A 17,897-nucleotide genomic window follows, 5' to 3' on the forward strand; every position below is an offset into this window, starting at 1 on the left:
TGGATCACAGACGCTATCTGAAGTCATAATGATCTTGTACGCAAATGTGTACTTCATCACCCCCATTGGTTCGGGAATGCTTGATAGGTGTTCTCTAGGCTTTTCGCGCATGCGCAGCAACATATAATCACTCAACTGCGCAAACATGGATACTGCGTGCACCTCTGAATCAGGCCGTAAGGAACACGAGGCCTAGAGGCAGCAACATGAAACTTACAGTATATTAATCAGCAAGCATCTAAATTCTACAGAGCCTGCTAGCTTATCTAATAAAATAATTGGGTTGCCCATAACATTTCATAATAGCTATTATTATGTTTAAGTTACTGTATTTATGGTTTGTAAATTGCAGAGAATAACAGATACTAATTGATTATATAAGTATTCACCTCGTATCTTTCCTGTTTAAATAAATGGTAGGAGCACCTCTAGCTGTGAGTGCATTTAGATAGATGTCTACCAGCTTTGCCCATCTGGACTCTGCGTCATCCATGTACTTTTGCAGTATTGCTCAAGCTCCATCTGGATGGGCAGGGACCATTGCTGAATGGCAATCTTCAAATCATTCCACAGACTGTCGATGAGTTTGAGGTCAGGGCTCTGACTGTGTCCACTCCACTTTAGGATATTATGTTATTATATTTAAGCCACTCCAATGTGGCTTTCGCTACATACTCTGGGGTCATTATCTGTCTGGAACATATATACTTTCCAAAGTTCTAGGGGGCATATTTATCAAAATATATGTGTAGCCTACCTCCCCAGAAACACCCATTTTTGGAGGGCAGACACAACTATTAATATTACCCCCTGTATGGTTGGATGTATGGGGGACAGCAGCAGATGCGGCCCCCTCGTTTTTCAGTTACAAAAGCAGCCTCTATATAGGTTTCTATGGGGGCTGCTAAAATGGAAACATTTCACTGAGCTCCGGAATGCTTGGCCACGGTAGGTAATGCCATCTTCCCATAGCGCTAGCCACTGTAGCCTATGCAAGTGCGCTGAGAGGGGGGGAAGTGGGTACTAATTACGGTGATCATTGAGAGGCCAGGCTTCCCTTACCCCAGGAGTGCGACTCAGAATTACACACCCATGACAGTCCCACAAGTCAAGTGGTTCCAGAGCACTCACATTATCGTCGCCAGATGCCACCCGAAATGCCCAATTTGACAACAAAACAGATATGGTCCAGTTGCGTAATAAATGCGTAAAGTCACACCTGGGCAGGTGCTGTAAAAACTCGCCATTTGCGTCTGTACGCAGGGATTCCTCCAACTCGGAATTAGGCGCTCAGTCTGCCCTGTAGTTTGACAAGTTTTCTAGTCCTTGAAGCAGAGAAGCCTCCCACTATGGTCCTGCCATCATTGCTTATTGTAAGGTGGTGCTCTTGGGTTGATGGGCAGTGTAAGTGCAAAACATAATTTTGGGACCAAAAAGTTCAGTCTTGGTTTCATTATACCACATTCCTCAGCTCGGTATGTGGGTGTCTTAGATGCTTTCTACCAAACTCTGAGCAAAATGTAAGTTTTCTTCTCGCAATCCCTCCATGAAGCCCAAATTAATGACGTGCTTGGGGTATTGTTATCCCACTTACTCCCATGAAACACTGGTGCCTCTTGATGTACTACAGAAAAAGTGCTATATTCGCACAGATGTTCAGTCTTGGAGGACGGCCTATTATAGGCAAATGCACAGTTGTGCCACATTTCGGTATCATGGACATGACAGGGGTCCTGGATACAGTCTTCTTTTGCTATCTTTGATCATCTCTTGTTTGTAAATGCGCTGACCAACTGTGAGCCCAGAACTGATGGAGCCTCTCTTCCTTATCATGCACGTGGCGAGTTATGTTTACCATTCAGGCAATAAACTAGGAAAATAGGCTGATTCTGCTTCCAGGCTTTAGCTATTAGGCAGCGGGTAGCGGCAAGGATGTGGGAGGCCAATTTAGCTGTGTGGTCATTGGCACCTTGAAGTGGGTGGCATAGGAATAAGGACCACGAGTCCTATTGAACAGGGCATAGAAGGATCTACCGCTATCCCAGAAGGGTGAAACTGTGTCAGGAGTGTGATGCCATCCATAAAAGATTGGATATTAAACTGAAGTCATCTTTTCCCCAATATTTACCCTCCTCTGGAGGTCCCAAATCCCACTAATACAGATGTGTCCACATACATCTATCCTCCGTATGCTACAAGTCCCATTACACATAACGCGTAAGCACCGTACAACTCTGTAGGGCAGAGCATCTTTGTGCAACTTTTTCCCTTCAATGCGTCCTATTCGCAAAGCTATGTGAATAGTAAGCAGAAGCAGCTTTTGCTGATTAAAATGATATGCGGCATGCCTATATTCTGTGTGCGACTGTGGATGTATCTGCATGCGAAATGCTATGATACAGTGGGCCTGATTCAGAGCCGGACGCTATTTGCGCTCACTCGTTCAGAAAAAGGGGCCGGCTATTTAAATTGAGCGCTCGCTCTTTGCGGTCTGATGACGCCTCTATGTCTGAGCGAGCGAACGAAACATGCGCTCGCTATTTTGTAAAGATGCCCCCTGGCCGCTCACATCCTACGTCATCTCCGCTATTTATTTGATTAATCGAGTACATCGAAAGGCGTCTGAACTGCTCGCAGTGCTTGTGGTTGGATTTTCCTACCGCAATCATGCGAACAGTTCAGGCTAAGAAACAACCAAGTGACGTGGCTGATGCCGCTGCTTTGTTAATTATGCACACCCTTAAAACACCCGTTTTGACCGTTTGGTACGCCTGCGTTCGGATCACCACTCCGCGTTTTCAAGCACCTTCCCCTGTTACCACCCACAAACGCCTCATCCTGTCACTCAAATTAGCAGGCACTCGCTATTTTGCGAGCGCTCGATTTCCGACCGCACTGACTGGTTGGCGCATGCGCATTACTTCCCATACGCATGCGCAGATGTGCGAACATCGCTCAGAGCGAACGAGCGGCTGCATACGAGCGGCTCTGAATCAGGCCCAGTGTAAGCTTTGCTAATAAGACACATTTAAAAGGGAAAAAAAAATCACACAAAAGACACTCAGCGCTACCGATTCGCGCCACGGCAGGGGACAACTAGAAGGGCTGTTTAACACGCAAGGAGGCTAGATGTACTGTATGCCACCGCAGCACTACATAAGGACACCCACTTTACCTTACACACATACGTAATACTTAGCAAGACTGTCAAACCATTGGTAACATCGAGTACCATTGCAGCTTCACGCACACTTGCACAATGCTCTGACCTTACTCAGAAACGGTTAACCTCATCGCATGCTATGAATACTCAAGCTGCGTAATCCACCGAAGTGGATAATTTATGCACGCCCATGCAACGGTGTCCGAACGCACTGGCACGCCTGCGTTTCTCCAACCACACCCCCGTCACCACCCATAAACAGTACTTCCTGTCAATCACTCTGCGATGGGTCTGCGTAGTCACTGCAGTGACTGTTCCGTGCACACGCAATACGGTGCGTACGTTTGCACAGTACGCAACAATCGGCCGATTGCGTGCACATTCGTAGTTGCGATCCGTAATGAATCAGGCCCAAAGATCAGCATGAGGATGAATAAACTTTTTCTCACCTGTAATTTAGAAAGTTTACTATTTCAAGGAAAAACATCTAGAACTATGTATCTTATACTTCCGTAAAACATTGGAGAGTCTTTTCCAATTTGTTCTGTTATTAGGTAAAGAAATTGCGTAATCCTTTAAGGGCATTTAATTACGGCCTGGGCACTTACTGTATCAATTCTTCAAATGAAGTGGATGTAGCCTGTCTGAGTAGGGATAGCTATTAAGTGGTTCATCAGTACTTTCCAACGACGCCAGGAAGTTATAAAACCAGCAATGTTTTGCTATTTTTCAGCTGGAACAAGCAGGAACTCAGTTGCTGAACCTCTCATTAACTATGACGTAATATCCTGGCCTAAAATGTATGTAAGATAAGTTTTATTTTAAAGTCCCTTTCAAATGCCTTCTTTTATAAATACTATATATATATATATATATATATATATGTGTATATTTAATATATACAGTATGTATATACAATATGGGATGTAGTCAGCATCCCGGCTGACGGGATGCCAACAGTCAAAATTCCGGTGCCGGAATCCCGACACTAGTCGGGATCCTGGCTCCAACATACCGAACATCTGCATCTCAAAGGTAAGTATTGGGGTTAGGGGGAGGGATACGGTGCGGGGTTAGGCACTGGGGGGAGGGTTAGGTTTAGGGTGCAGGAAGGGTTAGGTTCAGACACTAGTGGGGAGGTTAGTGTTAGGCACCAGGAACAGCGGGCTAGAGTGAGGGTAGGGAGAGGGGGAGGGTTAGCATACCAACCAACAAGTGTCGTGATCCCGGCGTTGGGATTCTGACTGCCAGAAACCCATACCCAATCAACATTATATATAATTGTTTTACTATAGCTTCATCCCCAGTAGCCCCACCCACTGTTTCAGTGCCTATTTACCCAGAAAAACGGTGCTGGAATCATCAATAGCATCATTAGTGAGAATATGTGACAGCCTTAGGCCAATCAGAGAGGGGGGGCTACAAAAAAACTTAATTGCCGTGTCACCATCTGACATGTTTTGGAGAAACATTGGACCTCCATCCTCAATGGCAAAGCCATCGACCATCGGTAGCACACCATAGATGGTCCATTTCAGAGCAGTAGAAGGTTAACAGTTGCCAACTGTATCCAACTTAGTTAACTTGTATATATATATATATATATATATAATATATATATATATATATATATATCTGGAGGCTGAAGATCTTGCCCAACTCATAAGGTGGGTACACACTACACGATATGCTCCCTGAGCGATATTGTCTAGTGTGTCCCCGGCAGAGTGTGCTCAATGTCGTTTATGACATTGAGCACACCCGCTGAATGATATCATTAACGATATCGTTCAGCGCCGGGCTCTCTCCCCCATTCCCCAACATGCGACAATCTGACGATATCGTCAGGTTGGCTTGCATGTTTACCCGATGAACGATAATGACGAATGACCCGCGGGAACACGCATCCTTGTTATCGTTCATCGTTTTGGTGTTAAAAATGGAAGATAAAGTGGACGACTGAACGATATCGTTATCGTTCAGTCGTCCACTTTAATCGCCCAGTGTGTACGCACCTTTAGTCAATCTAACTTTTAACAGCATCACAGAGAAGTGATGTAATGGTCCTCTCAAAACAGTCCTGGAAGCTTGTGGTATCAGTCACACCTCTATATGAAACTCATGTCAGGTAGAAGATTTGGACTAAGATCAGTTAGTAGAGTTGGACCATAGCACTTACCCTGAAACCAATAAATATACACCATGGACTCTTGTTCTCTTTCTTATGGAACACAACCGCAGACAAAGACCCAGCTGGTTCTAGATCCTTATCCAGCTAATTTCTCCCTCCTCCAACTACTCTGTGAAATCCCGGCTTAAACTTACAAATAGCTAAATAAGCCAGTTGAAAAGTTTCTCTCTATTTAAATGTGGTCAGGCCCCGAGCGAGCATATGTTTCATATCCAAGCGATTAATACAAGAAGAATGAGACGGGTAGAGAAAGGGAAATGAGAGAGTAATAGGAAAAGAGTGCTTAGGGGAAATACCCAATACAATGTAATTGGCAAATTCCTGGTACCATCAGACAAATATAGGTCTACACACCAAAGCCAATTGCCTACATGCAATTAATGACTTGAATGACTTTATATCAGGTGCTCAAACTTGTAGTCAGCAGACTTTGGGTTCTGTGTTAGACAGTCACAGGTTATGTTCTGTACTGCACATTTCCATTTATGGATACTGGTACACGAAAAAAGGTGCTCTTACCCAAAGCAACCAATCAGGCTCTGTCATTTTTCTTCACAAGTGTTGACAAAATAAAACATACATCTGATTGGTTGATGTGGCTTACAGCACCATTTTCATGCTGTCCCTGCTCGAGCGGTGTTTGTACCTTGTTGCGCAGCTGCTGCTCTTTGACGGTGTGCGCTTTCACGTGTTTCCGCAGTGAGCTGGGGTCAGTGTAACGTTTGCAGCATCCTGGTATCTGGCAGGCATATGGCTTCTGTGTAATGGAATAGGACAAAAGAGATACACTATGGTTAGGAAGGCTTCAATAAGCTGCCACTTCATGAAGATAAAACTGCAGGCAGTGAGAAAAAGGTCTAGTAACCCACATTTTACTTTATTCATTGATAAATAAAGATATACATGTCAAAAAAAGTTCTGTATCTGATAGTGGTAACATATAAACTATTACTGTATACGATAGTGGTAACATATAAACTATTACTGTATCTGACAGTGGTAACATATAAACTATTACTGTATACGATAGTGGTAACATATAAACTATTACTGTATCTGATAGTGGTAACATATAAACTATTACTGTATCTGATAGTGGTAATATTATAAACTATTACTGTATCTGATAGTGGTAACATATAAACTATTACTGTATCTGATAGTGGTAACATATAAACTATTACTGTATCTGACAGTAGTAACATATAAACTATTACTGTATCTGATAGTGGTAACAAATAAACTATTACTGTATCTGACAGTGGTAACATATAAACTATTACTGTATCTGACAGTGGTAACATATAAACTATTACTGTATCTGATAGTGGTAACATATAAACTATTACTGTATCTGACAGTGGTAACATATAAACTAATACTGTATCTGACAGTGGTAACATATAAACTATTACTGTATCTGACAGTGGTAACATATAAACTATTACTGTATCTGATAGTGGTAACATATAAACCATTACTGTATCTGATAGTGGTAACATATAAACTATTACTGTATCTGACAGTGGTAACATATAAACTATTACTGTATCTGATAGTGGTAACATTATAAACTATTACTGTATCTGACAGTGGTAATATTATAAACTATTACTGTATCTGATAGTGGTAACATATAAACTATTACTGTATCAGACAGTGGTAATATTATAAACTATTACTGTATCTGATAGTGGTAACATATAAACTATTACTGTATCAGACAGTGGTAATATTATAAACTATTACTGTATCTGATAGTGGTAACATATAAACTATTACTGTATCTAACAGTGGTAATATTATAAACTATTTCTGTATCTGATAGTGGTAACATTTAAACTATTACTGTATCTGACAGTGGTAACATTATAAACCATTACTGTATCTGATAGTGGTAACATTATAAACTATTACTGTTTCTGACTGGTAATATTATAAACTATTACTGTTTCTGACAGTGGTAATATTATAAACTATTACAGTATCTGATAGTGGTAACATATAAACTATTACTGTATCTAACAGTGGTAATATTATAAACTATTTCTGTATCTGATAGTGGTAACATATAAACTATTTCAGTATCTGATAGTGGTAACATATAAACTATTACTGTATCTGATAGTGGTAACATTATAAACTATTACTGATTCTGACAGTGGTAATATTATAAACTATTACAGTATCTGATAGTGGTAACATATAAACTATTACTGTATCTGATAGTGGTAACATATGAACTATTACTGTATCTGATAGTGGTAACATATAAACCATTACCGTATCTGATAGTGGTAACATTATAAACTATTACCGTATCTGACAGTGGTAACATATAAACTATTACCATATCTGATAGTGGTAACATATAAACTATTACCGTATCTGATAGTGGTAACATATAAACTATTACCGTATCTGATAGTGGTAACATATAAACCATTATCGTATCTGATAGTGGTAACATTATAAACCATTACCGTATCTGATAGTCGTAACATTATAAACTATTACCGTATCTGATAGTCGTAACATATAAACTATTACCGTATCTGATAGTGGTAACATATAAACTATTACCGTATCTGATAGTGGTAACATATAAACCATTACCGTATCTGATAGTGGTAACATTATAAACCATTACCGTATCTGATAGTGGTAACATTATAAACTATTACTGTATCTGACAGTGGTAACATATAAACTAATACTGTATCTGACAGTGGTAACATATAAACTATTACTGTATCTGACAGTGGTAACATATAAACTATTACTGTATCTGATAGTGGTAACATATAAACTATTACCGTATCTGATAGTGGTAACATATAAACCATTACCGTATCTGATAGTGGTAACATTATAAACCATTACCGTATCTGATAGTCGTAACATTATAAACTATTACCGTATCTGATAGTCGTAACATATAAACTATTACCGTATCTGATAGTGGTAACATATAAACTATTACCGTATCTGATAGTGGTAACATATAAACCACTACCGTATCTGATAGTGGTAACATATAAACCATTACCGTATCTGATAGTGGTAAAATTATAAACTATTACTGTATCTGACAGTGGTAACATATAAACTATTACTGTATCTGATAGTGGTAACATATAAACTATTACTGTATCTGATAGTGGTAACATATAAACTGTTACTGTATCTGATAGTGGTAACATATAAACTATTACTGTATCTGATAGTGGTAACATATAAACTATTACTGTATCTGATAGTGGTAACATTATAAACTATTACTGTATCTGATAGTGGCAACATATAAACCATTACCGTATCTGATAGTGGTAACCTTATAAACTATTACTGTATCTGATAGTGGTAACATATAAACTATTACTGTATCTGATAGTGGTAACATATAAACTATTACTGTATGTGATAGTGGTAACATATAAACTATTGCTGTATCTGATAGTGATAACATATAAACTATTACTGTATCTGATAGTGGTAACATTATAAACTATTACTGTATCTGATAGTGGTAATATTATAAACTATTACCGTATCTGATAGTGGTAACATATAAACCATTACCATATCTGATAGTGGTAACATTATAAACCATTACCGTATCTGATAGTGGTAACATATAAACTATTACTGTATCTGATAGTGATAACATATAAACTATTACTGTATCTGACAGTGGTAACATTATAAACTATTACTGTTTCTGACAGTGGTAATATTATAAACTATTACAGTATCTGACAGTGGTAATATTATAAACTATTACCGTATCTGATAGTGGTAACATATAAACTATTACTGTATCTGATAGTGGTAACATATAAACCATTACCGTATCTGATAGTGGTAACATTATAAACTATTACCGTATCTGACAGTGGTAACATATAAACTATTACCATATCTGATAGTGGTAACATATAAACTATTACTGTATCTGATAGTGGTAACATATAAACCATTACCGTATCTGATAGTGGTAACATTATAAACCATTACCGTATCTGATAGTGGTAACATTATAAACTATTACCGTATCTGATAGTGGTAACATATAAACTATTACCATATCTGATAGTGGCAACATATAAACTATTACCGTATCTGATAGTGGTAACATATAAACCATTACCGTACCTGATAGTGGTAACATTATAAACCATTACCGTATCTGATAGTGGTAACATTATAAACTATTACTGTATCTGACAGTGGTAACATATAAACTATTACTGTATCTGACAGTGGTAACATATAAACTATTACCGTATCTGATAGTGGTAACATATAAACCATTACCGTATCTGAGAGTGGTAACATGTAAACCATTACCGTATCTGATAGTGATAACATTACAAACTATTACCGTATCTGACAGTGGTAACATATAAACTATTACCGTATCTGATAGTGGTAACATATAAACTATTACCGTATCTGATAGTGGTAACATATAAACCATTACCGTACCTGATAGTGGTAACATTATAAACCATTACCGTATCTGATAGTGGTAACATTATAAACTATTACTGTATCTGACAGTGGTAACATATAAACTATTACTGTATCTGACAGTGGTAACATATAAATTATTACCGTATCTGATAGTGGTAACATATAAACCATTACCGTATCTGATAGTGGTAACATGTAAACCATTACCGTATCTGATAGTGATAACATTATAAACTATTACCGTATCTGACAGTGGTAACATATAAACTATTACCGTATCTGATAGTGGTAACATATAAACCATTACCGTATCTGATAGTGATAACATTATAAACTATTACCGTATCTGACAGTGGTAACATATAAACTATTACTGTATCTGATAGTGGTAACATATAAACTATTACTGTATCTGATAGTGGTAATATTATAAACTATTACTGTATCTGATAGTGGTAACATATAAACTATTACTGTATCTGACAGTGGTAACATTATAAACCATTACTGTATCTGATAGTGGTAACATTATAAACCATTACTGTATCTGATAGTGGTAACATATAAACCATTACCGTATCTGATAGTGGTAACATTATAAACTATTACAGTATCTGACAGTGGTAACATTATAAACTATTACAGTATCTGACAGTGGTAACATATAAACTATTACTGTATCTGATAGTGGTAACATATAAACTGTTACTGTATCTGATAGTGGTAACATATAAACTATTACCGTATCTGATAGTGGTAACATATAAACTATTACCGTATCTGATAGTGGTAACATATAAACTATTACCGTATCTGATAGTGGTAACATATAAACCATTACCGTATCTGATAGTGGTAACATTATAAACCATTACCGTATCTGATAGTGGTAACATTATAAACTATTACTGTATCTGACAGTGGTAACATATAAACTAATACTGTATCTGACAGTGGTAACATATAAACTATTACTGTATCTGACAGTGGTAACATATAAACTATTACTGTATCTGATAGTGGTAACATATAAACTATTACTGTATCTGATAGTGGTAACATATAAACTATTACTGTATCTGACAGTGGTAACATATAAACTATTACTGTATCTGATAGTGGTAACATTATAAACTATTACTGTATCTGACAGTGGTAATATTATAAACTATTACTGTATCTGATAGTGGTAACATATAAACTATTACTGTATCAGACAGTGGTAATATTATAAACTATTACTGTATCTGATAGTGGTAACATATAAACTATTACTGTATCTAACAGTGGTAATATTATAAACTATTTCTGTATCTGATAGTGGTAACATATAAACTATTACTGTTTCTGACAGTGGTAATATTATAAACTATTACTGTTTCTGACAGTGGTAATATTATAAACTATTACAGTATCTGATAGTGGTAACATATAAACTATTACTGTATCTAACAGTGGTAATATTATAAACTATTTCTGTATCTGATAGTGGTAACATATAAACTATTTCTGTATCTGATAGTGGTAACATATAAACTATTACTGTATCTGATAGTGGTAACATTATAAACTATTACTGTTTCTGACAGTGGTAATATTATAAACTATTACAGTATCTGATAGTGGTAACATATAAACTATTACTGTATCTGATAGTGGTAACATATGAACTATTACTGTATCTGATAGTGGTAACATATAAACCATTACCGTATCTGATAGTGGTAACATTATAAACTATTACCGTATCTGACAGTGGTAACATATAAACTATTACCATATCTGATAGTGGTAACATATAAACTATTACCGTATCTGATAGTGGTAACATATAAACTATTACCGTATCTGATAGTGGTAACATATAAACCATTACCGTATCTGATAGTGGTAACATTATAAACCATTACCGTATCTGATAGTCGTAACATTATAAACTATTACCGTATCTGATAGTCGTAACATATAAACTATTACCGTATCTGATAGTCGTAACATATAAACTATTACCGTATCTGATAGTGGTAACATATAAACCATTACCGTATCTGATAGTGGTAACATATATAAACCATTACCGTATCTGATAGTGGTAAAATTATAAACTATTACTGTATCTGACAGTGGTAACATATAAACTATTACTGTATCTGATAGTGGTAACATATAAACTATTACTGTATCTGATAGTGGTAACATATAAACTGTTACTGTATCTGATAGTGGTAACATATAAACTATTACTGTATCTGATAGTGGTAACATATAAACTATTACTGTATCTAATAGTGGTAACATTATAAACTATTACTGTATCTGATAGTGGCAACATATAAACCATTACCGTATCTGATAGTGGTAACCTTATAAACTATTACTGTATCTGATAGTGGTAACATATAAACTATTACTGTATCTGATAGTGGTAACATATAAACTATTACTGTATGTGATAGTGGTAACATATAAACTATTGCTGTATCTGATAGTGATAACATATAAACTATTACTGTATCTGATAGTGGTAACATTATAAACTATTACTGTATCTGATAGTGGTAATATTATAAACTATTACCGTATCTGATAGTGGTAACATATAAACCATTACCATATCTGATAGTGGTAACATTATAAACCATTACCGTATCTGATAGTGGTAACATATAAACTATTACTGTATCTGATAGTGATAACATATAAACTATTACTGTATCTGACAGTGGTAACATTATAAACTATTACTGTTTCTGACAGTGGTAATATTATAAACTATTACAGTATCTGACAGTGGTAATATTATAAACTATTACCGTATCTGATAGTGGTAACATATAAACTATTACTGTATCTGATAGTGGTAACATATAAACCATTACCGTATCTGATAGTGGTAACATTATAAACTATTACCGTATCTGACAGTGGTAACATATAAACTATTACCATATCTGATAGTGGTAACATATAAACTATTACCGTATCTGATAGTGGTAACATATAAACCATTACCGTATCTGATAGTGGTAACATTATAAACCATTACCGTATCTGATAGTGGTAACATTATAAACTATTATCGTATCTGATAGTGGTAACATATAAACTATTACCATATCTGATAGTGGCAACATATAAACTATTACCGTATCTGATAGTGGTAACATATAAACCATTACCGTACCTGATAGTGGTAACATTATAAACCATTACCGTATCTGATAGTGGTAACATTATAAACTATTACTGTATCTGACAGTGGTAACATATAAACTATTACTGTATCTGACAGTGGTAACATATAAACTATTACCGTATCTGATAGTGGTAATATTATAAACTATTACTGTATCTGATAGTGGTAACATTTAAACTATTACTGTATCTGATAGTGGTAACATTATAAACCATTACCGTATCTGATAGTGGTAACATTATAAACTTACTGTATCTGACAGTGGTAACATATAAACTATTACTGTATCTGACAGTGGTAACATATAAATTATTACCGTATCTGATAGTGGTAACATATAAACCATTACCGTATCTGATAGTGGTAACATGTAAACCATTACCGTATCTGATAGTGATAACATTATAAACTATTACCGTATCTGACAGTGGTAACATATAAACTATTACCGTATCTGATAGTGGTAACATATAAACCATTACCGTATCTGATAGTGATAACATTATAAACTATTACCGTATCTGACAGTGGTAACATATAAACTATTACTGTATCTGATAGTGGTAACATATAAACTATTACTGTATCTGATAGTGGTAATATTATAAACTATTACTGTATCTGATAGTGGTAACATATAAACTATTACTGTATCTGACAGTGGTAACATTATAAACCATTACTGTATCTGATAGTGGTAACATTATAAACCATTACTGTATCTGATAGTGGTAACATATAAACCATTACCGTATCTGATAGTGGTAACATTATAAACTATTACAGTATCTGACAGTGGTAACATATAAACTATTACTGTATCTGATAGTGGTAACATATAAACTGTTACTGTATCTGATAGTGGTAACATATAAACTATTACTGTATCTGATAGTGGTAACATATAAACTATTACCGTATCTGATAGTGGTAACATATAAACTATTACCGTATCTGATAGTGGTAACATATAAACTATTACCGTATCTGATAGTGGTAACATATAAACCATTACCGTACCTGATAGTGGTAACATTATAAACCATTACCGTATCTGATAGTGGTAACATTATAAACTATTACTGTATCTGACAGTGGTAACATATAAACTATTACTGTATCTGACAGTGGTAACATATAAACTATTACCGTATCTGATAGTGGTAACATATAAACCATTACCGTATCTGATAGTGGTAACATGTAAACCATTACCGTATCTGATAGTGGTAACATTATAAACTATTACTGTATCTGACAGTGGTAACATATAAACTATTACCGTATCTGATAGTGGTAACATATAAACTATTACCGTATCTGATAGTGGTAACCTATAAACCATTACCGTATCTGATAGTGATAACATTATAAACTATTACCGTATCTGACAGTGGTAACATATAAACTATTACTGTATCTGATAGTGGTAACATATAAACTATTACTGTATCTGATAGTGGTAATATTATAAACTATTACTGTATCTGATAGTGGTAACATATAAACTATTACTGTATCTGACAGTGGTAACATTATAAACCATTACTGTATCTGATAGTGGTAACATTATAAACCATTACTGTATCTGATAGTGGTAACATATAAACCATTACCGTATCTGATAGTGGTAACATTATAAACTATTACTGTATCTGACAGTGGTAACATATAAACTATTACTGTATCTGATAGTGGTAACATATAAACTATTACTGTATCTGATAGTGGTAACATTATAAACTATTACTGTATCTGATAGTGGCAACATATAAACCATTACCGTATCTGATAGTGGTAACATTATAAACTATTACTGTATCTGATAGTGGTAACATATAAACTATTACTGTATCTGATAGTGGTAATATTATAAACTATTACTGTATCTGATAGTGGTAACATATAAACTATTACTGTATCTGATAGTGGCAACATATAAACCATTACCGTATCTGATAGTGGTAACATTATAAACTATTACTGTATCTGATAGTGGTAACATATAAACTATTACTGTATCTGATAGTGGTAATATTATAAACTATTACTGTATCTGATAGTGGTAACATTTAAACTATTACTGTATCTGATAGTGGTAATATTATAAACTATTACCGTATCTGATAGTGGTAACATATAAACTATTACCGTATCTGACAGTGGTAACATATAAACTATTACCATATCTGATAGTGGTAACATATAAACCATTACTGTATCTGATAGTGGTAACATTATAAACCATTACCGTATCTGATAGTGGTAACATATAAACTATTACTGTATCTGATAGTGGTAACATATAAACTATTACTGTATGTGATAGTGGTAACATATAAACTATTCCTGTATCTGATAGTGGTGACATTATAAACTATTACCATATCTGATAGTGGTAACATATAAACCATTACCGTATCTGATAGTGGTAACATTATAAACCATTACCGTATCTGATAGTGGTAACATATAAACTATTACTGTATCTGATAGTGGTAACATATAAACTATTACTGTATGTGATAGTGGTAACATATAAACTATTCCTGTATCTGATAGTGGTGACATTATAAACTATTACCGTATCTGACAGTGCTAACATATCAACTATTACTGTATCTGATAGTGGTAACATATAAACTATTACTGTATACGATAGTGGTAACATATAAACTATTACTGTATCTGATAGTGCTAATATTATAAACTATTACTGTATCTGATAGTGGTAACATATAAACTATTCCTGTATCTGATAGTGGTAACATGTAAACTATTCCTGTATCTGATAGTGGTAACATATAAACTAATACTGTATGTGATAGTGGTAACATATAAACTAATACTGTATCTGATAGTGGTAACATATAAACTATTACTGTATGTGATAGTGGTAACATGTAAACTAATACTGTATCTGATAGTGGTAACATATAAACTAATACTGTATCTGATAGTGGTAACATTATAAACTGTTACTGTATCTGATAGTGGTAACATTATAATCTATTACTGTATCTGATAGTGGTAACATATAAACTGTTACTGTATCTGATAGTGGTAACATATAAACTATTACTGTATCTGATAGTGGTAACATATAAACTATTACTGTAAAACAAGCAGAGCAGCTGGCTCAATAAATACTGTATATAAACACAACACGCAAGTGACATGAACATATAACAACACGATGTGACCAATTGGTACTCCGCTATCTCATTACTTACTATCACATGCTAGGTGGTGACATCATATCCGTATAAATAAACTACTGGAGATGATGTGACTATTATATAGCACTTTACAGTTCTGAGTACTGTACCGATTCTCAATGCCTGTAGCCTTGTATATCTATATTGTGGGGGACATGTATCAAACCTTGGAGAGAGAGAGTACCAACCAATCAGCTTCTTACTGTCATTTTACAGGCAAGGTTTTATACATCTCCCCCTAAATTGTTTACTTTTAATTTTATTATAATTTAAACTGGAGATCATATAATCTAATGTTCTAAACTGTTATTATAATGTTACAACAGTGTCTCTCTAGTGCTGAATGATAAACCAATGACGCCACATATGCCCGATTATAATTAGTAACATAATTACTTTCTGATTGTAACAATATGGTTCACATGAGAGTTTGACAATGTAAATATTGTTTGTCTACTATGCAAATAATAAGAAACACATTTCTGTATATGCTTAAATAGAAATTATAAACCACTTAACACTCACTAACGATCAACCACATATTTCATGGCATGTGAAAAATGTTCATACATTATACTTATTACATCTATTTATATAGCGCCAACATACTCCCAGCACGTTACAAAATCTCTTTAATCATATGTTGACGTCTGGATAAAAAGCGGTTTGTAAGGAGTGTTTGCTATATAATGCAGCCCAGCCTCAATCTGGCTCATTAGCAACAATAGGGATACTTGGCTTCACCTCCTGAACATGTTCATGTACAGATGTGTCCTTATACATCTTTGCTGCAGTTGTGCTAAAAAGCCCCTCTTGGCGTGCCGGGTCCGTGCCGTACTGAGGGTAGATATAGGAGGACACATCTGTGTAACACATATTATATGTTATATACTGTACATGATGTGTCCGTTAGTGTCACAGAAACAAATATAAGAAATATTTTACTTTACCTTTCTGCTGTAATTTACATTTCAGACAGAGAGAAAAGAAAGAGACAGACGTAAGTCAGTAAGATAAAGTCAGCAAAGTGTAAAAGTTGCACAATACATTACGGACGCTAACATTATCCACCAATCACATATGATGACTGTAGTAAAGAAATGCCCAGATGCTTCCATGTGTGTGGGACAAATACCAAATTAATATGGATTCTATATTCTGGTCTCCCCTACTAGCAACCGTCCGGTCGGTGCAGGGCAATTTTCCACCCTGTGCAGACACTCCCCGTTTCCCCCCCACAATCCCACAAAGTGTAAAAAATTTAAAATCATGTCATGCTGGGGGGCAGGGCAGTAAAGCACTGCCCAGAGTGTTCTTTGGATTCTTTGGGTGGCTCTGCAGCAGCAAGTCAAATTCAGGTGCCAAGGGGCAGTGATGGTACTATCCCCAGGACACTGCACCCTGGTTGGTGCCCCGGGTGTGCTAAAGAGCAAGAAGGCGTTAAACGGGTGGCTGAATACTAGTAGGGTATAGCAGTCACTCACTCCTGTACTGACAGGCTGAAGGAAAGGGCTCGCTCCTCCCATGTCACGTGGTAGTGATTCAGTTCCGCATGAGACATGTTCTGAGCATAACTGCTCATGGGTGAAAAGGGAACTGCATTCCCCCTTCAATGTGTCAGCAAGGCAGCAATTACACTAATACGGTACGAAC

General features: G+C 35.7%; 1 protein-coding gene across 2 annotated transcripts in view; it reads right to left on the reverse strand.

Annotated features, from left to right (window-relative positions):
* The window catches only part of GLIS1 (GLIS family zinc finger 1), a 217,202-nt gene that overhangs the window by 36,593 nt on the left and 162,712 nt on the right, over positions 1-17,897 (reverse strand). For both annotated transcript variants that reach the window (XM_088479355.1, XM_088479356.1), the window contains one exon: positions 6,001-6,111. In XM_088479355.1, the coding sequence (XP_088335481.1) occupies positions 6,001-6,111 (111 nt within the window). The remainder of the gene's footprint in view (positions 1-6,000; positions 6,112-17,897) is intronic.

This window comes from Taudactylus pleione, unplaced genomic scaffold (assembly GCF_031769625.1).
Source record: "Taudactylus pleione unplaced genomic scaffold, aTauple2 ptg000230l, whole genome shotgun sequence".
NCBI classification, from domain to species: Eukaryota; Metazoa; Chordata; class Amphibia; order Anura; family Myobatrachidae; genus Taudactylus; species Taudactylus pleione.